The 25,385-nt window shown below is 40.4% G+C and overlaps 1 protein-coding gene across 8 annotated transcripts in view; it reads left to right on the plus strand.

Annotated features, from left to right (window-relative positions):
* The first annotated feature begins 341 nt into the window (after window positions 1-341).
* The window catches only part of TRIM9 (tripartite motif containing 9), a 112,239-nt gene continuing 87,195 nt past the window's right edge, over window positions 342-25,385 (plus strand). For 5 of the 8 annotated variants that reach the window (XM_076004033.1, XM_076004034.1, XM_076004031.1 and 2 more), the window contains exon 1: window positions 348-1,353. In XM_076004033.1, coding sequence (XP_075860148.1) covers window positions 532-1,353 — 822 coding nt within the window. In that variant the 5' untranslated portion in view covers window positions 348-531. Of the gene's footprint in view, window positions 1,354-25,385 lie in introns of all 8 variants that reach the window. The other 3 variants (XM_076004035.1, XM_076004036.1, XM_012757955.3) reach the window with 2 other exon arrangements.

Raw genomic sequence — 25,385 nt, forward strand, 5'->3', positions numbered from 1 at the left:
GGGTTTCTCACGCCCCCTGCTCCTGGGTGACTGCACCGGAGGTCGGAAGGAAGTGGGGCGAGGGATGAGTCATCCCGCCTAATTCCTCCTTCCCGGTCCCCGAGCCTCCGCACGCCAGCCCCCTCCCGAGATCATGCAGCCGCGAGCGAAGACTCCCCTCATCCCCAGACGCCACCAAACCCCCTGTGGCCTGCGGAGGAGAGGAGACGGACAGGGCGTCCGGCCAATAAGAGCTTTGCTCTCTCGCCCGCCGCCCAATGGGCCGCGGCTCACGGGCCGGGGCGGGGCTAGGAGGACAGGAGGGGGCGGTCCGGGGCTGGCGCGCGGCGCGGCGGCTCCGCGGCTCTCAGAGAGAGCGCCTCGCTGGGTGTCGGCGCCAAGACAACGCGGGAAGCCGCCACCACAGCAGACGCCACCACAGCAGCCGCCGCCGCCGCTGGCCAAGGTGCTGGACAAGACAGGCCCGTCGGCCAGCTCGCCACCTCAGGCACCCGCTGCAGCCGCCGCTGCCTCGCTCCCACACCGGTCCCCATGGAAGAGATGGAAGAGGAGTTAAAATGCCCCGTCTGTGGCTCCTTCTATCGGGAGCCCATCATCCTGCCCTGCTCTCACAATTTATGTCAGGCGTGCGCCCGCAACATCCTGGTGCAGACCCCGGAGTCTGAGTCCCCTCAGAGCCGTCGGGCCTCGGGCTCTGGGGTCTCCGACTATGACTATCTGGACCTGGACAAGATGAGCCTGTACAGCGAGGCGGACAGCGGCTATGGCTCCTACGGGGGCTTCGCCAGCGCCCCCACGACCCCGTGCCAGAAGTCCCCCAATGGCGTCCGCGTGTTTCCCCCAGCTATGCCGCCACCCGCCACCCACCTGTCACCGGCCCTGGCCCCGGTGCCCCGCAACTCCTGTATCACCTGCCCCCAGTGCCACCGCAGTCTCATCTTGGATGACCGGGGGCTCCGCGGCTTCCCCAAGAACCGTGTCCTGGAAGGGGTGATTGACCGCTATCAGCAGAGCAAAGCCGCGGCCCTCAAGTGCCAGCTCTGCGAGAAGGCGCCTAAGGAGGCCACGGTCATGTGCGAACAGTGCGATGTCTTCTACTGCGATCCATGCCGCCTGCGCTGCCACCCGCCACGGGGACCCCTAGCCAAGCACCGGCTGGTGCCCCCGGCTCAGGGCCGCGTGAGCCGGAGACTGAGCCCGCGCAAGGTCTCCACCTGCACAGACCACGAGCTGGAGAACCACAGCATGTACTGCGTGCAGTGCAAGATGCCCGTGTGCTACCAGTGTTTGGAGGAGGGCAAACATTCCAGCCACGAAGTCAAGGCTCTGGGAGCCATGTGGAAACTGCACAAGGTGAGTCCTAAGAAAACCCACTCCTAACTCCCTGCGCCTCCGATGCTCTGGTTTGGCAGCAGTGTCCTCTTTTGCGCACAGCGCATCCCAGCGGGGGCGCAATGCAGGTGCCTTCGATGTTTACCTCCCCAGTGTGGTGCATTGCAGGAGGCGTCGGGGATCTTAAAACGGCTCACTAAGGAGTCGAATGTCCCTAGAGAGTTGTTGCAGGGGTGCCTAAGAGCGGGTCTACCCCGGCGCGCTGCGGGCGAGCCGGGTGCTGGGCGCCCCCTCTCCGCGGTGGGTCTGCAGCCTGTGGCCGCAGTCAGTGTAAGGAAAAGCGCTGCGTAGCTAGGAAGAGCCTTGTCAGTGCCCAGGGCCGCTAGGCACGCTCCAGGGCAAGGTGGGCTGTGAGCCCCCGGGAAGGTTTGAGGTGGGGTTGGTGGGGTCTCGCTGACAGCAGGCGGCTGTCGCTGTTGGATAGGCGGGGGCCGTGTGGCACGGCGGGGGCGGGGGAGACGCCGCGGGCGGAATGCTGATGAGCCCGCGCTGGGTCAGACTTGGCGCTCCCGCTGGAGGCAACGCGGCGTCGGGTGCCTAACGCTTAGGAAGCGGAGGGGAGAGGGGAGCCTACGGTTGTCATGGCAACGCGGTGTGCGGGCTTGGGCCCTGACCCTCCTGGAGGGGGTCCTGGGATTGGAGTGCCAAGGACCGAGTTTTCTGCGCATTTCTGCGCCGTTGAGGCCTGAAAGTCAGGCGGGTGTCTCCCTGGGAAACCCCCTCCTCCCAAGTACCACACACCGTGCCTCCGGAGTTAACCCTTTTCCTCTTTCAGTAGTTGTATGTGCAAACTTTGGGACACCTGTTACTAGATTTACCTTTCTGGTCTCTTTTGATGGTGCTTCCACCACGGCTATTTAAGAAGAGAAGAGTGCCTTAACATGTTAGGTTGTGCCATTCATCTGCTGAGAATCCTCTGGTGATTCCCTGTGCTTCTCAGGCCGTTGGTAGAATAGCAGGACCTACATGGCCTGTTCCCTTTGGTCTTCTCCCACTCACTCCGTCTGCTCCAGCCACACTGTGCCTCTTGCTGCTCTTCAGCCAAAACCAGGGCCTTTGCATTTGGTGCCTCCTCAGCCTGAGACTCTCTTTCCCCAGTACCCTGGATCAGAATGGCTCACTCACTTGTCTCCTTCAGGTCTTTGCTCAGATGTCACCTTTGCAGTGCCATCCACCGGGACAGACACCCCTTAGTTCCCTCCCAGCTTTATTTTTCTCAGTAGTACTTCTTATCATTGTCTGGCATGCTGCGTATTTTAATTATCATGTTATTTTTGTATTTATTTATTGCTCCCCCTACAAACACACACACACTAGAAAATAAGGCTCAGGAGAAAAGAGATCTTTATAATATTACGCCTACACTGCTCAGAAGGAAGGAAATTACTTCAGGAGAGGTACATAAATTTGACTTTGACTTTTTAAATGATCCATTTAGTTGGGTGTGTGGAGGGCACGCTAGGGGTTCAGGATTATTGCAGGGAGGTTTTCTTTACACCACTGAGACACATGCCCAAGAATGAGCTAGAACTGAAGATGGTGTTCTTGCCTCAGCTGTGGCCCCACTCTGAGTTCACAGCATTCCTTCTAGAATAGAAAGGCTGCCCTTTGAGTATGGCTAACCCTGAGATTAAGGCTGAAACACTGATATTTTATTTACAGCCAGAAAAATATAAAATGTCACTATTTGCAGCAATGAGTGGAGGTTTTCTCAGCTCCTTATCCCAATTAATTGTGATCCATGTTTACAGTCATTGTGTTCTCACATATAACTAGTTAAACCATGTTAGTACTGATGGAAATTGCATTTAGCACAAAACTGAACCCACTAGGCACACACCACTGTTTTTAAAACACTTTAAGCTTTTAAAAATGACATTTAATTTTGAAAGTTTTCAAAACTTTAGTTCAAAGCCAATTTTTTCTTCATATTATGATTTCACTCAAAAACTGCTAACTGGAACCTATGTTGAATTGCCCTAAAAGTATCATTGGAACTAGGAAATTAATCACCCTGTCTGGAAAAAGAACTTAGAGCCACAAACTAAGTAGCATGGTCAAATCACAGCTTTATTTTTCTGTGAAGAAAAGTCTATACTTGATCCATTAAGATCAAAAGGAACCTTTAAATCTCTGTCAAGTTCTATGTGGATTGAAATGTTAATCCATTTGTTTTATTGGTAATAGAAGTTGTTGACTAGCCACTGTGGTGCTGACTGGGTTAAAATTTGGATATCTGTGCTAAAAAAGAATAATGTTAAAACCCTTGAGACATAAGATAAATAGGCTAAAAGACCATTTATTCTCTGATCTTTTGCAAAACAATAATTAGGCATACTTTTGTTTGGTCAATATAAGGATTACTAAACTACCAAGGAATAAGTAAGGCAGAAGGATGACAGATTTTAGCATTCATTTGTCATCTATTAGATGAACAACAAACATTACTCCCCAACCTTATTTCTTTAATAAGAAAGTTAATGTGTTAGTGCAAATGTTCTCATATAGTTTGTGTTTTAGTTAATGATACCACTATCTCCACAAAAGCTCATGGGCTGGAATTTCTGTGTCCTTCAAAAATCAGTGAGCAAAGAATTAAACTAAGCATGTCTCCCAAAGTTGGGCAGTTAGTTATCAACACAGGTTATTACTAGACTTGAATAGTTTTCATTCATATTCTACCATATTAATCATTTCTACTGATTAGAAAATCCTGTGAATAAGTATTCCCCATAGGCATTTGTCATCATCTTACACATTCAAGACAAAATGGCTGAAGTTAATCTTTTAAGTGGTTTTAAAAACAACTGGTTGAAATTCATTAGTTGTCAATTGACCAAATTAAAATGTTTTTCAGATATCTGCAGCTGCCAAAATCCATGAAAAATAACATTACATGAAGTGGTCTTATAAGTCAAATATCTGGTAGCAGTTTTTATTTATTATCAGCACTTGCTATATTCCTTTATTCAACTTAGATTGGTGAAAGAATTGCAATGCAAAAAAAATGATTTTGTAAACAATTTAAAATGGGCAATTGTAGTCACTATTATTTCTTTGCAATTTTAAGCAGTTCACATTCCTAAATCCTAACATTATCCTTGAATTCCTGATGTGTTTTATCAATCACTGAATCATTAATGTATTTGTAACCATTCTTTTGTGTTTGTGCTAATGAGCAAAGATATTCTTTTCCTTTCTGTCCTAAACACTATTCATTCTAAATCTATCAAATGTTATTTCTCTCTTATCTTTGTTTTTTAGTGGAGATTTGCAATTTAAATAACATCTTGAAATAAATTGTCAATTTATATACTTTTATTTCCAAGGTATTCTGGAAAAAAATATCTGCTTAGCTTTTATGGTGGCATCTCATTAAATACTTGTGTAGCAAAATATGTTATATAATGCTACTAAAATGATATTCAGTTAACCACATATATCAGCAGTAAACACATTATAATTTATATGTTCCTGTGATAAATGTAAAAGATAGCATATGTTCATGTTTTAAAATTTCTTTTACTTCTACAATGAAAACATTCTGTGTACAATGTAAACATTTTTACAGATTTTAAAGTGATTGTTACAGAGAAGACAGTTGTGTCTCATTGTGCTAAGGCATAATGGAAAGAACGAGGTGACAGGAGATCCAGGTTCAAGAACTGATGCTCCCACTTACTTGCAGAAGACTTTAGGCAAGTCTCAGAACCTCTGTATGCTTCCCACCCACAAGGATGAAAAGGAGTTAAAGCAATATCTGTGAAAGGATTTTGAGAAAATAATGTTTATCATTTTACTAATTTCAGTTGGCACCACTATAAACCATTTGTGTAAAATAGAAATCAGTATCTCACTGGTCAACAATTACCGCATAAAAACCTCACCTCCTTATTTAGGGTACTTTGCTTCTTCCTTTCAGAGCATATAGTCCAAGACTGCTCTGGAAGGTGGCCTAAAAGAGAGAGCCACATCCTCATGGGTCCAGAGAGAATACTCAGTTGAATTAAGCTCAAGAAATAAGAATACTACATAAAGATTTATGTATTAAGCAATAGTATTTTTTCCATAACAAAGCTAAAATGATAGCTGATATGACTCAGTTTTTTTCAGATTGTCCAATAAAGATATTGTTATAACTTTGAAGTACTAGAAATTATTTTTCCTGTGTATGCTATGAAAAGATGTTATTAATTGGGATTTCAGGTCAAATCACAGTTTGCATACAGTAAGAGAAAATTATACAGCCATCTGTTACTGGGTACTATGAATAATGTACAGGCAAAAATTTGTCCTTACCATCAGTATAGTAAATTGCACTTCCCTCACCTAAACAAGTTGATGGACTTTTCAAAGTGTATATGTGCCTAAAACTTAACTTTGGCATAAGGCAGGGTAGAACCCATTGCGTGATAAATGTTTAAGAACAAAATAGTTCTAAATAAATATCATTTTAAATCAGTTTTAGCAGGGATTGTTGGTTGTACAGACCAGAAACCCAATTAGGTGATCTCAGAGGATTTTGTGGAAATTGAAATAAAATCAACTCACAAGGAGAGTAGAACTGGAAAGCTAGAAACTAAGTTTACTCTCTGTATTAGTCAGCTTGGACTAAGTTTTCTGCCCTAACAAACAATCTTTAAATCTCAGTGAATTACAACAGCATCTAATTTCTTACCCATGTCAGTGTCTACCGAGAGTCGTTTTTTTTCTTTAGCTAGTTTGTGTCGGTCTTCTGCCACTTTCAACTGAGAAGTCCTTGCTTAAAAAGCATATATATAAATTAACACATATAAACCTTTGTCTTCGATGATTCTAATTCTTATTAATTATAGATGTTGTCTTTAAAATACTATGCTTAGAAGGCTGAATTCTTGGGTGGGCATGGTGGCTCACCCCTATAATCCCAGCACTTTGAGAGGTTGAAGTGGGAGGATTGCTTGAGGCCAGGAGTTTGAGACCAGCTTGGGTAATATAGCAATACCCCATTTCTACAAAAAATAAAAAATTAGCTGGGCATGGCCAGTGCACACTTATGGTCCTAGCTGTTTGGGAGACTGAGGCAGGAGGATTGTGTAGGAGTTTGAGGCTGTAGTGAGCTTTGTACCCCTGCACTCACTCCAGCCTGGGTAGCAGAGTGCTGCGACCCTATCTCAAAAAAGAAAAAAAAAAGGTTTCATTCTGATGCCATTAATACAAATGGAGAGGCAGTTTTGGTTCAATAAAGCAGAAATGATAGAATATTTAATGTTGTCTACTTATTCAGTATGGGTAGACAACCTTTACTAGCCTTTGGCTGGTTTCTTCATTTTTTTTTTTTTTTTTTTTTTGGAGACAGAGTCTCACTTTGTTGCCCAGGCTAGAGTGAGTGCCATGGCATCAGCCTAGCTCACAGCAACCTCAATCTCCTGAGTTCAAGCAATCCTCCTGCCTCAGCCTCCCGAGTAGCTGGGACTACAGGCACGTGCCACCATGCCCGGCTAATTTTTTCTATATATATTTTTTAGTTGGTCAATTAATTTCTTTCTATTTTTAGTAGAGACGGGTCTCACTCTTGCTCAGGCTGGTTTCAAACTCCTGCCTTCAAGCGATCCTCCCACCTCAGCCTCCCAGAGTGCTAGGATTACAGGGGTGAGCCACCTCGCCCCCGGCCTCTTCAACTATTTTTATTGTGAGGCTGCTTACAAAGAGGCCTAGGGCTTTTTTAAAAAACCAACTCTAAATTATTCATACATGGTAAAGGCACTTTTAAGAGTATCAGACCAGCCAAGGATGCAGTGAAGGTACTTTTAAGAGCATTAGACTAGACAGGGAGATTCTGAAATCAAACTTCTGCCAAAAATCAATTTCATTGCTTTCAAAGGCAAGAAACCTCTGAAAATATATATGAGCAACTCAGAATTAATTTTTTTTGACTCATACTTTAGGTCAGAATGTCTCAAACTGTGTCCCCACAAATTGTCCATAGTTAAATATGTTTGAGACTCTCTACCCTAAAGACACTCCTGAAAGTTCACATTGTACATTATTATATCAATATAATGATACCTTCAGCAAATAAAGCTGCTTGATTCAACCTAGAATTTTCCAAACTCAGTCAACTTTGGAAATTCTTTTTGAGTGGCACACAGGCTTGGGAACACTAGTCCAGGTAATGATTAATGAATAAGTTAGTAAGGAGTTAATCGTTATTAATTTCTTGTCTATGCAGAGTAGAATACCCTAAAATTCCAGCCTGCAGGTGAATGTCTGCAGTAAGCCTATCCTTAAATCTTATGTTAATTCTTAAAGCAAATTTATGTTATTCTTTAAATGTTAAAAGTTAAAGATGTAAAAACAGTTAATATAAGTTTTGTAGTATTTATAGATAAGGACTTTAATAAATATTGTCTCCCTTTTTATTTTAGGTAATTTAACTCTTAAAAATAATTTTAGGCTTGAGGAATACAAATGTAATATAATTTTTAAAAACTATCTTGATCTACTTTTGACTACATTTAGGCTTTGTATACATGATTCCAAATGAGTGGTGTAAGTGAGTTTTTCATTAAAATATGGTAGATAGAAATAGATTATTTAAAAAATACTTTTGATAAAGCAAAAAAAGACAAAATGTTACAATTCTAGTGTTGTTTCTGGGACAACATAGCATAACAGTTTGTGAAAGTTAAATGAGTAGTACTTTGCCTGTTATATTCTAGGCTTTGCTAATATTTTCACATTGACATTTGGGGTCAGTTTCTTCTTTTTTATTTCTTTTTTTTTTTTATTCCATAAAATAATGCCTGTCTCCAGTTTCTAACCTTAGGAAAAGAGTTATCTATAAAAGGGCCACTGGCAGTACACATGGACTGCCAGAGACCAGATCTAGGTTTTTGTCAGCAGCATACCTAATTCATCTCAGAGGACATCTCAAAGCCAGAAACACTTCCCTAGGTGTTCTCATGGCAGTTTCATCCCCAACCCTAAACTCAGCCCCTGTCCTAAACTGAGAAGTATCTCCAACAGAGAGTACTCAGGAAAACTCAGGCAAAATGCATTTGACAATAGTTATTCCCTGTTTACTGCATCTGCATTAGGAAAATCACCACAACATCATTTCACTTTTGTTTGTCCCTGGCTTTGCCATCTTTTTAATTTTCTTGCTTTAAAGTACAAGCATGGTGGCCATGGGTCTAGTCACAATCCCATCTGCCTACCTAAGTTCCCTTCTCCTTGACACCATCTGGCCTTCCAGCTTCCCCACTGAGCTCTTCCCTCTCTTCTTGTCAACCTGGCTTGCCCACCAGCATTTTCTTAAACCAGACTTTTAGATCACCCAACTAACTTGCCAAGCCCAGCTCCAATGAGCCATCCTCACCGGCCTCAGACCAGTCCAGGCTGCTGACCAACTGAGAACCTGAGGCTGCTTGAGTTTTAACCTGCACCAATAGCATCTCTCACCCCAGCTGGGTTTCGTTACAGGCACTCTTGATTTTTTGTGCGTGTGTGTGTGTTTTTTTTTTCAACTGTAGAGTGGGAATTTTCTTCATTTTGACTGATTCATTTTAAGCTGAAGAAGCAAGAAAACTTTTCTTGAGTTTCTACTCATGAACAAATAAACATCATTGACTTCTCCCTCCTCCTCAACATGCCTGTTTCTAGAAACTCATTCACTCCATGGTTTCCACTCTTGCTTATACCTGTTTGTCCCAGACAAATCTGGTCATCTCAGTCTCCTTCCCTTTCACAGCTTGATCCCAAACCGTCTTTCCAGCCCTATCTTCTGTTCACCTCACCACTCTCCATAGTTCCCAAATCTGTGTTCTAACATTGAACATCCTCCCTCTGTATTGTAATTACTTATGTTAGGATCTTCCACTAGGCCCTAATATCTCAATGTCATACTTTTTCTTAAGTATCTTCTTTTACCCTATTTCTGGACTTAGTAAACATTAGATACAGGTTGGTTTCATAGAGAAAATAATCAGTAAGAGGAAAATTAATAATTAGCACTATAGCCCAATATTTTAGATTTCTCTTATTAGCCTGACAGTAATCATTACATTTGAAAAACTGTATTTCATGCTTTTTGCTAAAACATACTGAGCACTTACTGTGTGCCAGTATGTGCTGTGTGCCAGTGTGACACTGTTCTAAGCTCTTCACAGCATTTTCTCATTTAATCTTTATAATTCACACATCTTCCTATGAGAAAACTGGGACACAGAAAGATTATAAAGTCACACCAGTTGTAAGTGGCAGAGCCAAGGATTGGAATCCAGGCTATCTGACTCTGGAGCTCATGGTATTTAGCTGCCATTCTGTCCTACTTTTCTGATAAGCCCAGGAAATATATGACCTATAAATATAGCACAGTTTTATGGCCTTATAAACTGTGATGACATAACAAATAGCTGGAGTCCTTTAATTCTCATGTATGAAAATTACTGATAAACTAAGATTCCTTTTTCTCCTAAGTTTCCTTGTGACAAAATAAATTTCAAGAAGAAAATACAGGGCAGAAGGAAAGGAGAGATGAATATGTTGAGTATTCCACAGACCGGACCATCAGAGGTGCAGGCCAAATAGCCTTGTTAGGGGTCCATCCTGCCTCCCTGATAGAACTAAGTGACAGGCAGTGAGCTTGTATCAGTTCAGCCATGGAGTCACTGTCCCTCTTCTTACAAAATAATGATAATACACCTTAAAATTTACAGACAAAAATTAACATAAAAGAATAAGTAGATTTTAAAAATAAAAGTGATACATAGGCATTTTAAGTATCTTAATATTTCTGCAGGTCTAAAACATTTATATGTCCAATTTTGAAAACACAGAAGTATGTCTAACTTGTAAGCAGGTATATACTCTTATGTTTACTTTCAGTTTTTTCTTGTACCTTCTGCCTATGTGGTTTAAAGAAAATATGTATCCTTCAGTTAAAGAATAGATAGTTTGCCCACCTTTCACCATAAATATAAAAGGAATATGTAAACTGGAAGAAACTATTGTTTAAGAATGGATTTGAGCACTGCCAAATAACATAATCCTTCATAAACCTGGTACAGAAACAGAACTGCATGTTTTATACTAACAGCTCTGATCAAAGAAGAAACTGTTCCTTAAAGAGTTGGCTTTGGAAATAGAATATTAAACATTGTTCTTCAGTGTGATGGTAGCCACATTTTGTCAGGAGCTAGTACACATAGTACACATAGACGGTTAATTCCTATCTACTGCCGATTTATTCATCTGACACTGACTTTCCGGCTGGATAGCATCAATTCAGCTTAATTGAGATTTTGGTTCATCCCTCTTTACTCTTGCTTTCCTTACAGCCTGCATTTTAAGAAGAAACTGACACCAAATACTCATCACTCACCCCCATGTACCAGAGAAGCCTAAGGATAATACTCCTAACTTGCGCTGTGTATCAGTCATTATCAATATTCTGAACAAAGCAGGTTACAGAGGAGTAAATAAGAATATGGGGGAGTTAAACAGTTTCTACCTAAAACAGATCTTTGTAATAGGCTTTGTGATTTTGTAGGGAGCAAAATCTTGGACGGTCAAATATATTCAGGCTCAACTGTAAATATAACTCATTTCCCAAAAGGCCAAATAGAAATGATTCTTTAACATAATCTACTTCTTTTGATTATCTATACTTTAGTTTCTTTACATTAGCTGATTTGACTACAGATATGTGTAATTCATTGCCTTGTGCTACTAATGACATTTATGCCATCACCAAGACACATCAGTTCATGAAACCGATAAAATGGTGGTACTAATAAAGCCATCCTCATTCTCCCCCCCTAGGAAATATTATCTCAAGGGCATTAGTCGCATAAAATCAAATGTAAAATTGGAATTACACGCAAGTCTTACATGGCACAGATAAATCCATGGTGCTTTTAAAGAGATGTTATTATTGATTTTATCGACCATCAATCATCTAGCCAAGACTTAGCAAGGAAATATGATAAATAGCTTTCAGCAGACAATCAATGCAGTGTGAAAAAGCATGATGTTTACATGCTACCTTCTGCCAATATGTAAGTGAATATGTCATCTGTGGAAATAAAACATTATTCAGTAATACTGAATACAGTACTAGAATTTTCTCCACTCTGTACTCTTAGGACCACTATGGAATATAGGAATTTGTATGGGTACTGAATTTCCAGGCTGACTTCACCAAGCTCAATGAGCAAGGGTACAAAATATAACTACCATTGCCTCATGGTGACATATGGCACCTATGTGTCACGTATGGTGACATATGTACACCTGCACTGGGACATGGATTTCTGATTGCTCTGATCATTACACATTTTTTAAAAAGTGTAGAAAAGTTTGAATTGATAGAAAGCTCCTGCTATGGAGATACAAAACATATTACTAAAATTGTTGGTATTAATTGGCAGATTAGCACATGAATATTTCACATAAATTTTTAAAAACTATCAAGCTAAAAAGAAAATGAATGCTTCTAGCACTGAGAATAACTTCAATTCTTATTTACTTAACATTCATTGTTTGATATGATACTAACAACATTTTGAGATCACTGTTATTATTTCAGAGGGGTTAAGTGATTGCCTAGAGTCATAGAGCTTAACAAAGGCAGGCTTGAACCTAAGCCTGTTTAACTCTCAAGCCCACACTCTTTTCCATTGCACCACACTAAATATTATTTTGGTTAAAATGTATTTCACAGTGTCAAAAGTTCACATTTTTTGTAATTGAGAACATATTTATCCATTAATCAATCATTTTGCGTTGAACCCAAAATCTAAAGCTCGCTGGCATTTCCACTTAGATGTACCACAGCTACTTCACACTCAGCATGGCCAGATCTGAATTCATCATCTCTCTCCATTTTGTAACTCATAGATTTCCTCCTCTTACGTTTTGAATAGGAACCAAAGAATGCAAGCATCTTAACTCCACAGACTGGTGAAGAATGTTGATGCAAAATATTTTAAAACTAAAAATCTCAAATAAAGTACTTAAAACCCACACATATTTCCAAACTTAGGCATTAAAAAACTAAACAAAGATTCACTTAATGAATAAAAGCACCAAGTTCTAGAATGTCAAAGAAGGAAGTAAGACTTCAAAGGAATCTTAGTAAAGCTTTCTTTAATAATCTTTGACCACTTATTATATTTCAGGTACACAATGGTCTAGCCCCTGATCTAAGCAATTTCTATACATTAACTGACAGAATTGCCACAACAACTCTATGAAGCAGGTACTATTATTATCCTCATGTTACAGATGAGGAAACTGAGACTAAGAAACCAAGAAGCCCAAAGTCATAGTCAACAAGGGCCAGAGACAAGTTTTCTCCTTAAAGAGTCAAAGACTCCAAATTCTATGTCTTAACAACTATAACCACCATTATGATCAAATAATATTCAATTGTGTTGAACATACCACTTTTTGTTTATCCATTCATCAGTTGATGGACATTCAAGTTGCTTCCACTTTTGGGCTATTATGAATAATGCTGCTATGAACATTCATGTACAAGTTTTTGTGTGGTCATATGTTTTTAATTATCTTGAGTATTACGGTATAATAAAAAATATACTTGGTCTTTTATCCTTGGTTCCTGGCCTAGAGCTTCTACAACCCTTGAGATTTCCTGAGTGATAGAAGTGTCTTTTGACCAGACTAGAGTTTGTGCTAATGAGGCAACTCAGGGTGGATCTCCCAGATAGCTTCAGGGTGGGGAATGGTCACCAGAAAGATCAAATGTGAGATTAGAGGGTTGGAACTTTCAGCCCCACCCCTTGACCTCTGACCAGAGAGAGGAAAGAGGGTGCAGATTGAGTTCTATAAAAACTTTTGAACAGTAAGATTCAGAGAGCTTTCAGGTTAGTGAACACGTGGAGGCTCTGGGACGGTGCCACACTCAGAAAGAGTATGGAAGCTCTATCCCTGCCCCCACACTTTGCCTTATGCGTCTCTTCCATTTGGCTGTTCCCAAGTTGTATCCTCTATAATAAATCAGTAAAGAGCAAATAAAAAAAAAGTAAAATGTTTTTCTGAGTTCTGTGAGTCATTCTAGAAAATGAACCTGAGAAACACTCCCCACCCCCAACGAAGTTATAATCAAGTCAGACAGAAGTGCAGGTGGCTTGGGGACCAGGGACTTGCAACTGGCATATGAGGGCTTTCTTTTAGGAATCATCCCTTAAACCTGTGGAGTCTTAACTCCAGGTAGTTTGTGTCAGAGTAGAATTGAATTGTAAGACACCTACTGGTGTCAGAGAATTGGAAAATCACTGACGTATATACCTAGAAGTGGAGTTGAGTCATAAGCTAACTCCATGTTTAACATTTTGAGGAAGTGTCTGTTTTCCAAAGATGCTGCACCATATTACACTCCCGCCAGCAGTATATGAGCATTCCAATTTCTCCATGTCCTTACCAGTACTTATTATTGTCTGTCTTTTTGATTATAGTCATTCTAGTGCATATGAAGTGATGTCTCATTGTGGTTTTAATTTGCAATTCCCTAATGACTAGTGATGTTGAGAATCTTTTCATGTGCTTCATTGGCTATTTTATGTCTTTTTAAAGAGATAAATGTCTATTCATATCCATTGCCCATTTTAATTGGGTTATTTGTCATTTATTGTTGAGTTGTAAGAGTTCTTTATGTATTCTGGACACTTACTTTAAAATGGAAGAGATGGACATGTGAGCCTCTCATCTCTCAGACACTCACAGGAGGAAAAAAGCAAACACAGGAGAAAAGAGAACCATACCAAGACTGGCCCATCAGGACCTACTGAAAATTACCTACCCAATTATCCCTAAAAAGCCATTTCTGAGAAAGAACTTGGAGAACATCCATCTGGATTGGCTTTGACAAACAGGAAACATGGAAGAGTCCTAAAGCAGGAGGATGAAATAATTTAATTTTCAAGGTCCCTGGATATGGCAGCTGTTCCTCCTCCTCCTTACCCCAAGTTCCACTTCTGACTTTGGTAATGGAGTTCACTTCAGTACAATACCATAAAGTTCCAGGGGTAAGGTTTCCATTACTTAATACTTAACATTGTGGCATTCAAAAAAAGTCACTTTAGGGTATCAAAAGGGTGGGTTTTTACCCTGTATTTGGGAGTTATAAATTGATAGAATTGGGACACTGGATCTCAGAGATTATTTGCCCAGCCTTCTCCAAAGTCAGAAAAATAAATCCCAGGGATAAATGAGGGGGGAGGGACATAATGTATTTATCACCACTGAACTGTATACTTAAAAATGGTAAAGATGGTAAAATATATAAAAAAAAATAAGTATATTTATATAAGTATAAAATATACTTATATATTTTACCATCTTTACCATTTTTAAGTATACAGTTCAGTGGTGATAAATACATATATAAGTATATTTTACCTCGATAAAAAAAATTTAAAAAAAAGAAAAACAAATCCAAGACTGTTAAATTACCAAAATCATACAGAACATATTATCAAAAATTTTTTCTGATTTTTTTTTTTTAGAATTTACATTAAGAATTATGAACATCTAAGGACCCATTTTTAGTTGTTTCTCTGTGTATGTGTGTTGTGTGCCTTTGTTCAGTGAAGCTCAATTAAAACACCTGTTCTCCCTTTGGGGGGTATCCCATGCCCTCAGACAACCATAATCACAGGTTTTTTTTCTGTATTCCATGTCTACAATTATCAAAGTTTATATCATCCTTGTTTACTCTTTTCAAGAGCATGAGTATAGAAAAGAAAAAACTTAAAAATATTAATATTAGGTTTTGCTGTGCCCCTCACACAGAGGGCACTACCTCGTGGCAGCATGGCTATGCCCTTGGCATGGCTGTCTGGTTGGTGCCCGCCCTGGGCTGAGGCCAAATGCTCTTCTCACCATTCTTTTGCACTACTTGCTAGTTTCTTGGCACCTTACTGACCACTAGCACTCTCCTCCCCTCCCGTTTCCTCTCCCTGTGGTCTCCTATGAATCCTCTGGTTTCTGCTTACCTGTCTGCAAGCCCAGCTTTGGTTCCACAGTATGAGCTTTCCTTCCTGGTCATCTTCATGGCTTGTTCTGACCAGTGTGCATCCAGTCTGTTCATCCGGCTCTACATCCTTGACCAGGAACTGTGAAGAAGTCTCTCTGCCTAGCCCATCCGGTGTATGTACCTTCTCCGTCCAGCCTGACGTTGGCTTTCCCAGCCCTGGCTTCATTCCTACTGAAGGTCCCAGTGCTAACAGCTCCTCAAATCATACCCCGTGATACCTCATAGTAGCTTTAAAACTGGCACTGATCCCAACAATAGATTATTGTAATGTACTTTGGCCAATAACCTGTAATGTTAAAATAAGATTACAGCATATACATCAGGGATGTATAAAAATGTACTCATAAATCTTTCTTTTGAAACATGCCATCAAGTTATTAACTAAATGTAAACACAGAATCCATTGACATGTAGCCACCACAGAAATGAACTATCACAGATATTTAGTAAAACCTGAAAGTTCTGCTTCTGTAAGGGAAGGAAGTAAAGAATAATTTATAAATTTAATCTGTAAAACAGGGAAGGAATGAATTAGTAAGTAAGAGATTATTATCCAATTTGGAGGTTAGCCAAAGACTGGCCAATTACTCTCTTCTGAGTGAAACCAAATAGTTCAAGTATATTATATTATAGTTTCACTCCTTTAAGTCTTCTATTTGCTTTTATGAGAACAAAGTCATCCATTTACCATTTACATTATTTAATTTGCATGTTATGATGGTTTTTGGGTTATTGTCGATTATTAAGTTTTTTGAAACTCTATATGTACAAAAGGTTTTTATGAGATAGCCATCAAAAATTAATCAAGATTATTTTTATTTTATTTTCAAAATAAATTTTATTATATATATTTTAGGTTTACCACATGATGTTATGGGATACAGATAGATAGTAAAATGTGCTAAAATCTACTTATTTAACAAAAATATTAATACAATTGTATTAACTACAGTCCTCATGTTGTACATTAGATCTTTGGACTTGTTTATCCTATATATATGCTACTTTGTATCATTTGATGTACATCTCCCCCCACCTGCCCACAGTAACCACCACTTTATTCTCCATGTCTGTATATGAGACTTGCTTTTTAGATTCCACATAAATGAGATCATGCAATATTTTTCTGTATGTTTCTGGCTTATTTCACTTAGTATAATGTCCTCTAGGTCTATCCATTTTTGTGGCAAATGGCAGGCTCTCCTTTCTAAGGCTGAATAATGTTCTGGTTTGTGTGTGTGTGTGTATACTGAAATATATACCACATTTTCTGTATTCTTCTCTTGATGTACACTTAGGTTGTTTCTATATCTTGGCTATTGTGAATTCCAGAGTATTTTTAGAGAAATTCTTTCATTGGTATATCTAAAAAGATTGGCATACAATTTGCATAAATATTGGATTTGAAAATTAATTTCATTTAGTATTTGTTCATATCTTCTGATTTTCCTCAGGGATTAAATCATATTTATCAGTGATATACTATTCCCACTACATTCCTTCCTGTTTTACTGTTCTTCAATGTTCCCAGCCATGTCAAGGGATTTAGATGATCTATATTCAAAGTCCCATCCTCAAGGCCCTACACTGACTGAGTGAGGCCCTCCCTGCTGTTGACTCAAGCTCGGGATACTGGTGATGCAGCAGAGGACTACTGACTGTTTGGCAGATCCAGAGCGCCAGGTGTATTTGGCTGTTCAACTGAGAAGTTCACCCAGTGAGGGAGATTTCTAGTTTGATTACATAAGCAAAGTACTTTTATATGCCCAGAAAGCAAAATGGATAATGGTTACTACAGGCGATGGTGTGTGATCATCTTAATTCCCAGATGCCTCTGAGAATAACTTGTTCTTATAATGCATTGAAATTAAGGTCATGGAACAGCTGATACTGGAACATGATTTGTGTGAACTATGCTTTGAGATGTGATTTCATGTCAACATCTTTTCCACCATGAACTTTTATTTGATTTAACAGGGAGGCACTTTAGAATTGGGTTAGGAGAGCTGTGTGCATGTTGAAGCTGAGACTGAGGGCCAGGAATTAAGTTTGACAGCTTATGGTTGCCTTATAACAAACCTTAAAATACCCTATCTCTGTCACTATGTCACCTACAGAAAACATGAGATTCCATCCTCCTAGCTCTTAAAAGCAGTTGAATATATTTGCCATTTTGCAGTGGCCAATTCAGTGCTTATTGGCTGAGTGCTAAGGATGACAAGCATTTTGACACTATTCATAAGCTCGGAGAATATAAGATACACAGCAAAAATAACAGATGAGAAAAATGGGAGAAACAGGAAATAGAATGAGCATGACAGAAATGTGAAAACTGGTCTCTTGTTAAGCCCTTTTGCAGCAAGCACTAAAATAAGAGTTAGGGCTGTAGAACTAGAGCCCAGCTGAAGAGGCCTTTTCATAATCAAACCATAGTGGGGGACTGCCCACGTGGTGTTTGGCTGTTTATTGGTATAGGGCCAGGAAAACAGCATCTACTACTGTTCAGGCAAAACAACAGAGAGGGGTTAAGAATAGGGACCTGTAGCTTGTTGGGGAGGGATGGTGGTTAGACTTGGGTAGATTACTTGACTTCTCTGTGCTTCAGTTTTCTCATCTGTAAAATGGAGATAATAGGACCAACCTCCAAGGACTGTTGTGAGGATGAGAGGAATTATAGACACAAAGCCCTTGAAACAGAGCCTAGGTGGAATAAGTTTGTGATTAATGTTAGCTATTGGTACCTGTTAAATGGTGCTAGTAATTCCTGCCTAGACCCAGTGTGGTGATGAGGACTGGATGAGAGAATGAATGTATGAGAAAGCCTTTTATAATAAATCCAAGTTTTTAGTATTATTATGTATCCATACAGGTAGAGGCCACACAATGCATTGAATAGCTGAAATGCTTCTGGCTAGTTCCCTTGACTTGTGGGTCCCTCCCCTGGGAATGAGGGGAAGTAAAGCAGCTAAAGACATAGTACCTTCCAAAGAGCAGGCAGAAGGCAAAGGAATGGAGAGGAAAGGGAGGTCTGGGAGACAAACTCTCTATTGGAAGGTTGTGAGAGTCCCATAGAGTCACTTCTGACCTTGAGCACCTATCATTCTTTGAAAAAAAAAGGGACCAGTACTTTCTGAGGAAGAACCCAGGCTTTAGAGTCTGAAAACCTCACCTTACTCATTTACTTGAATGTGTCTTTGGTAAGTTATTTAACTCATCTGTGCCTCAGTTTCCTCATCTGTGAAACAGGCAACACAGCACCTCCTAGAGCTGTAGGGTAGCTCAGTGACATTGCCTTTGAAAAGTGCCTGGCATTGGCAGGTCTTCAGTAAAAATAGCTTTTATTATTCGAAGGTCATTCAACCATTTGTATTGGTGCCCCAGTACTCTTGTAGGTATTGGGCGTATAGCAGTGAAGAAAAGAAAAACAAAATAAACAATAAATAAAAGTTTATTTAATGGAATATTTGTTGAATTCCTAGTGCAATCTCCTTTTATATTGCATGTTCTCTAACAAGAGAGCCCTTGACAGATTTTGTTGTGTGTTCAATGGATTTTGCACCAAAGGAAGATAAAAGTTGGGTTACTCAGAAGGTGGCCAAGAGCAGTGAGAAATTCAGATAGATCAGACCCACCACCCCTCTTGGAAGTCCTGAGAGTTAGGGCAGCTCAGAAATCCCCACTGCCATTTTTTCTTCTTCAGTATCTGTTTCAAGGTTCCCTGACTCACACTGACCTCTGGGTGTTTGCAAAGAATTCAGCCCATGACTTCAAGGAGAGCAGCAAAAATGGAAAAAGATGGACAGGCAACAAGCTGCTAAGGAATGCTTCTGAAACACAGCCCATGTGGGTATGTGTTCCCCAAAACTTTGTGTAAACTAAGTCAGATTTTAAATGTACTAGAGATATTCTCATTATAAGGAACTCTTCGGTGTATATTTTTCAAATCTAAATAGGTATTGCAAATCTGCATTGCCTAGATTGCAGGACACCAACATGTTAAGTACAGGCTTTGAAAATTTTTTTCTAGGAAAAAACAATAAACAAGAAAAAGAATTAGCCACTTAACTCCTTTGCACCTCTAGCTTCTTGTGTATAAAATGAAGATGCAGAATTAAATGCAAGCTAAGGCCCCAGTTAGTGGCACTTTAATTGGGGTCTAGATTTATTGATGTTTCTCTGGCTCGGTTCCTGACAAGAGTCTCTTTGGATAAAACTGTCTGCTGCCTGCTGTTGGTGGCTTTGTGAAGAAACACTTTAAATTTCCTCATGTTTCAAGTTTCTCAGTTGGGGCCTCAACATTTTGGGATCAAAGGAAGATGAACCATGTTGCTGCAGCATCTTCCATTCCCTTCATTTTACCCAGGCCTTGGAAGTGCCGGGCGGGTGCACAGCCCTGTTTGCCCCGTAGGAGGGGGAGGCAGGACAGCACAGGGCAGAATAAAGATGCCAGAGCACAGGCTGACTGGCTTTGTGCTCTGCCTCCATGACCCCTGCGAACAACCCCTACTGGATCTGTGATCACCTCATCTGCAGATCATTTCCTTCAGGGAAAGAAAAGGGGAGGGGGATCAAGAAGAAAGAAAAAAAAAGCTGTTTTTGACTATTTGCTTCCTAAAATGAGAAGTATGATTTGATTGAGAGGGATGAAAGTTGAAAACAAATGGGTAAATATGCTTATGCCATCTTCCTCCCTGAGTTGAGACGGGAACCTGGCCTGGAATTCCTTATCTTAGGACAAGAGCTGGTTTGGAGCTAAACTTCTAAGGGGAGGAATGTGTTATTCATTTTAGATGACAAATTCTTCCATTTGAAGTGATTATTAGATTTTTTTTAATGCAGTTGTTTGGTTTTGTAGTTGTCATTGCTGTTATTCAGTGGTTGTTTTGTTGTTGTCACTGCTGATATTCAGTGGTGTGCTGGTAAATACAGAAAGCCCTGATTTGTACTTTTGCCATGGCTGACTTCAAACTACCTACCTGAGATGCTGACCTTGGAGTCTGGAAGGATTAGTCCCGGCCAGCCCCAGAGCACCACTACTTGTAGTTAGTTCTTTAGCTTTACATTCTATGAGAGGAACTGCCAGATTGCAAATTTCCTAAAATTATTCCTAAAATTACTTAAGCCTGCAGCTGCAAAACAACAAAAAAAAGATATGTTACAGAAATTTTTAGTGTAGAAATTATGAATGTACAGCTCAATGATTTTCCACAAACTGATCACACCTGTGTAATTAGCACTAAATCAAGAAACAGAATATCCTCAGCCCCCAGAAATCCTCATGCTCCCTGCCAGTTCACAGCCCCTTCACTGGCCCCTGCCAAGGACAACCAATAAGTGTCCAGACTTCTAACAGCATGTAAACTCCACCTGCTTTTTTGTACTTAATATAAATGTAATTATATAGCATATGTCTTATACATGGCTTCTTTTGTTCAACTGTATATTTATTAGATTCATTCATATTGTTGCATGTAGCTTTAGATCATTCTCATTGTTGGATAGTGTTCCATTTTCATGAATATTCCATAATTTAGCCATTCTATCATTGGTGAGCCTTTGGGTAGTTTCCAGGTTTGGGCTATTAGGAGTAGTGCAGCTATAAACATTATAGCACCTTTTTTTGTGTGTACAAATGTAAGCGTTTCTTGGGTGTATCCCTAAAAGGGGAATTGCTGGGTGATAGTGTACACAAATGCTCAGCATTGGTATGTGCTGCAAAACAGTGTTACCAGATGGTGGTGCCATCGTACATCACTGCCAGCAGTGCTCCTCATTCTCCCCAGCACTTATTATTATGTGTCCTTTTATTTTAGCAATCCTGGTGGGTGTATAGTAGTATCACAGTGTAATTATAGCCAATGGCATTAAGCATGTTTTCATATTTTCTGGTCATTTGAATATCTCCTTTTGTGTGGTGTCTGCTAAGTTATAAATCATTTGCCCACTTTTCGATTGGGTTTTCTGCCTTTTTAAAAAAACTCACTCTTTTAAATTTCTTCTTTACCAACAAATACTAAAAACAAATACAAAATAATCTAATTCTGAAATAAGCTGCTTTTTCCTTGTGATTTTGTCTTGTGAGCCACAGTACTAATTAGAAAAAGTTTACCACTTCTGCTTTCCCTTGTGATTCTTTTTCTCAGTGCAGATCATCTCCTACCCTGTGCATTGCTCCCTCCCAAATCTTTGTCAGATATTGTGCGTATTTCAGAGCTTCACTTAGAAATATTATAAAGCAATTTAGGGAGAAAGGTTCTTAAGTGCAAACAGTGCAAATGCAAATTTTCAACAGATAACAGTTCTTAAATGACAGTGAGAGCTATTCAAATTGTCTCTAAGTAAAAAAAGTAATAAATTGAACCTCAGTAATCCCAAAAAGGTAATGTTGATTTCATATTAAATATGAATTTTAGAAAGTTTCCAGGAGTGATTCTTCTTTTTCCTTTGTATTATCTCAGTAGAAAAACTTTGTTTCTTATCCATAAGTCTTTTTTAAAAAACCTTATCCACTAAAAATTGAATTCCTCCTGTGAGTCATCTTATTTTTTAAAATCCATGTTTAGATACCTGGCTGCAATCTGTTAATCCATAACTGATCCTATGCAAGAAAGTAGACAACTTTGAAGAACAGTTTACCATTTTAGAGGTTAAGGAACTCTCATTGGATTGCTGGATGTGGGTCAAATATAACAAACTGTTTTTTCACAGAAGCATAATTGCTTTCCCTTCCTTCAGTATTTTTTCTTATGTAATAAAATAAGATAAAGTATTACAATTACTATTTGAGGAGAGAGAGTTAAGTCTCTGTATGAGGAAGAAGAAAGAAATTTCCTGAAATGTTCCAGAAAGAACTGGGGATATTCCCAGAACCTCCTGAAGGCCCTTGCAGATTTTTCCGAAGCCCAGGTCCTGGCTGGGTCCTGCCATGGGTGTCTTTTTCCTGCACACAGCATGGGCAGCCAGAGCAAAACTGGGGAGAAGGGAAAGTTCCCTTTCCATGCATTCTGCTTCCCTTGTGCTGTGCATTCACGGTGTCCCCTCACCATGTCCAGGACTAGCAAATGCACAGCACCTTGTAACTCCTCTCTCTGGGCCCATGGCAGCCATCACTGTTGGTCATGGCACCTTTCCTACCCAGTCCAAGTGTAACCCAAATGCAGCCGAGAATTCTTAACACAGTGCACTGAGCAACCAATACCAATCTGTCAGAGCTGGCCTTTAAAATGAAATCAATTTGCCATTGCTTTCTTAGGCAATAGGAGTCCTATTCTGTCTTCCCCATCAGTCTGCCAAAGCCCTAGAATGTAAATGTATTCCTTTTCCCAGGATTATTTACATCATCTTACATGGTAGTCCATGTTCTCTGAATCGCTGATCCATCATTTTCTGGTTCTGGACTAAAGAAAGAAAGAAAGAGAGAAAGAGAGAGAGAGAGAGAGGAAGGAAGAAAGGAGAAAGAAAAAAGAAAGAGAATGAAAGAAAGAGGAAAGAAGGGAAGGGGAGGGAGGAGGGGAAGGAAGGAAGGAAGGAAGGAAGGAAGGAAGGAAGGAAGGAAGGAAGGAAGGAAGGAAGGAAGGAAGGAAGGAAGGGAGGGAGGGAGGGAGGGAGGGAGGGAGGGAGGGAGGGAGGGAGGGAGGGAGGGAGGGGCAGGGGCATCACTTTGATCGACCTCAGCTGGGAATGCAGGCATTGGGCGACTCGCTTATCACTGCTGCTCTGTCCATGAGTGATCACCAAAGTGCTGTGAGTATAGATTTTGGGGGTACAAATAAATTATAGCAAGTAGGCAAATTTGCAAATACAGAATTCTTAAGTAATAAGGATCAACTTTGTTTTTCCATCTTGAGAAAGGTAACAGTGCAAGCATGAAGGTAAATGGCAGCAGAGGCTTGATGTCAGTAATTGTAGAGAGTCAGGAAATGGGGTTGAGAGACTGGCAAACCAAAGGGAAATCAGTTGCAGTCAGGTGTTGCCTTGGAGAAACATGGGCCCAGGGTTGGCAGATTTTCCAAGAGAAGCCCGACGTCAGGATCATTTTAATATGATCTCTCCTGATTTTATGTGTTGATTTAAATTAAAAACACCAACAATGCCATAGAACAAACTAAATGAATCTTTTCTCTGTGCCTGCCTTGTTCTGAGGACCTTGGGTTTACAATTTCGCACACAGTCTAGAGCAGGGTTTCTCAGTCTCAGCACTGTTGACATTTTGGAATAGGTAATTCTTTGATGTGGTTTCACCCTATGCATTGTAGGGTGTTGAGAGGTATCTCTGGCCTCTGCCCACTAGATGCCCCAGTAGTGTGTCCATCTCTCCCCCCCGCCCCCCGCCAGCACTCACCTCTGAGTTGTGACAACCAAAGGTGCCTCTAGACATTGCCTCATGTCCTCTTGGGGGGAGAATCACCTCCAGTTGAGAACCTCTGTCCTGGATTAACATAGATGGACCATCTGAGTGCACCTTATGACTCGTTAATACTTTTCTCTGTTCCTAAGTCAGCCTGCCATGTGTTGGTAACTTTTAGGAATTTGGGAAACAACAATACACAAGACTATCTCTGCTGTCATGGGGCTTATATTCTATTGGAAGAAACAGACATAATACAAAATAAAAGAAATAGTACATTTTCAGGTAAGGGCTGCTACTTTGAAGAAAATAAAATGGTAGAATGGAATGGAGAGCAATTGGAAGGAGGTAAAGAAGTTGCTTTGTTCCTTCGGGTGGTGAAGGAAAGCCTCTCTGAGAAGGAACATCTCAGAGCTGAGACCTGAATGGTGATGAGAAGGGCAGCCAGATGAAGATCTGCAGGAAGGGCCAACAGCAAATGCAAAGATCCTCAAGCAGGAATGAACTGGACAGAAAGAAGCCCAGTGGGCTATAGTGAATGGGAATTGGGAGAGTTGATAAGAGATAAGATCAGAGAGGTAGATAGCAGCTTGATTATGTAGGTACTGGCAAAGGATTTGGATGTTATGTTGATTGCTGTAGGAAGCCATGGGAGTGTCTTAAACAGGAGAATGATATAATTTGATTTGCATTTTTAAAAGACTGCTCTGACTGCTACGATAAGGACAGACTGTGGAAGTTAGGAGTTTGTTATAGTGGTGTAGGAAAGAGATGATGGTGGCTTGGAGTAGGGTTTAGAAGTGGAGGTGGTGAGAAATGGTCAGATTTGGAATATACTTAGAGTACAAAAGAGAAGAATCATGGATGACTACTAGGAAGGGACCTCAGAAACTGGCTCAATAATAGCACCATTTCTTGAAATGGAGAATATTTGGGAAGGAACCGGTTTAACATGGGAGGAGAGGAAACAAATGGTTCCTTTTTGCCCACGTTAAGTTTGAGGTGCTCATAGACATGTAGGTGAAGATGTAGAATACAAAATCTAATACCCTGGTCTACCGCTCAAGGAAGAAGTCATGTTTGGGAGATAAATTTGGAAGTCATCAGTCCTGTTAAATTAAACCAAATTTGTCCTAAGGACGCCTCCATGCATAAGTCCTTACGTAACGAACTGCAACCTAATTTAGTATGTAAACTAACTGAAAGCCTAATTTAAGAGTATCCTTTTGTAACAAATAGCTAAGTCTCAGCCAATCACAGCAGCTGCACTTCAGTCAGTTGCAGGCGGCCAACTGTTCAAAACATGTTCAAATAAGGCAAATGCTGAGCTGTACCCAGTTGAGCTATCTCTGTAGCTGACTTCAGTTTTCTGAACCTCATTTCCGTTTTCTGTCCATAAATGCTGTCTGAGCACACGGTAAGCGTCTGGAGTTCTTTGAACTCGTTCTGGTTTGGAGGGCTGCCTAATTCTAGAATCGTGAATAAAAGCCAATTAAGATCTTTACACTACATTTGTTGTGGTTTTGTCTTTTAATAGTTCATACACGTGATTTAAAGCCATGAGATGAGATGATGAAAGAAAGAGTGTAGAGGTTGAGCCAAGTG

Source organism: Microcebus murinus, chromosome 6, assembly GCF_040939455.1.
Source record: "Microcebus murinus isolate Inina chromosome 6, M.murinus_Inina_mat1.0, whole genome shotgun sequence".
Taxonomy (NCBI): Eukaryota; Metazoa; Chordata; class Mammalia; order Primates; family Cheirogaleidae; genus Microcebus; species Microcebus murinus.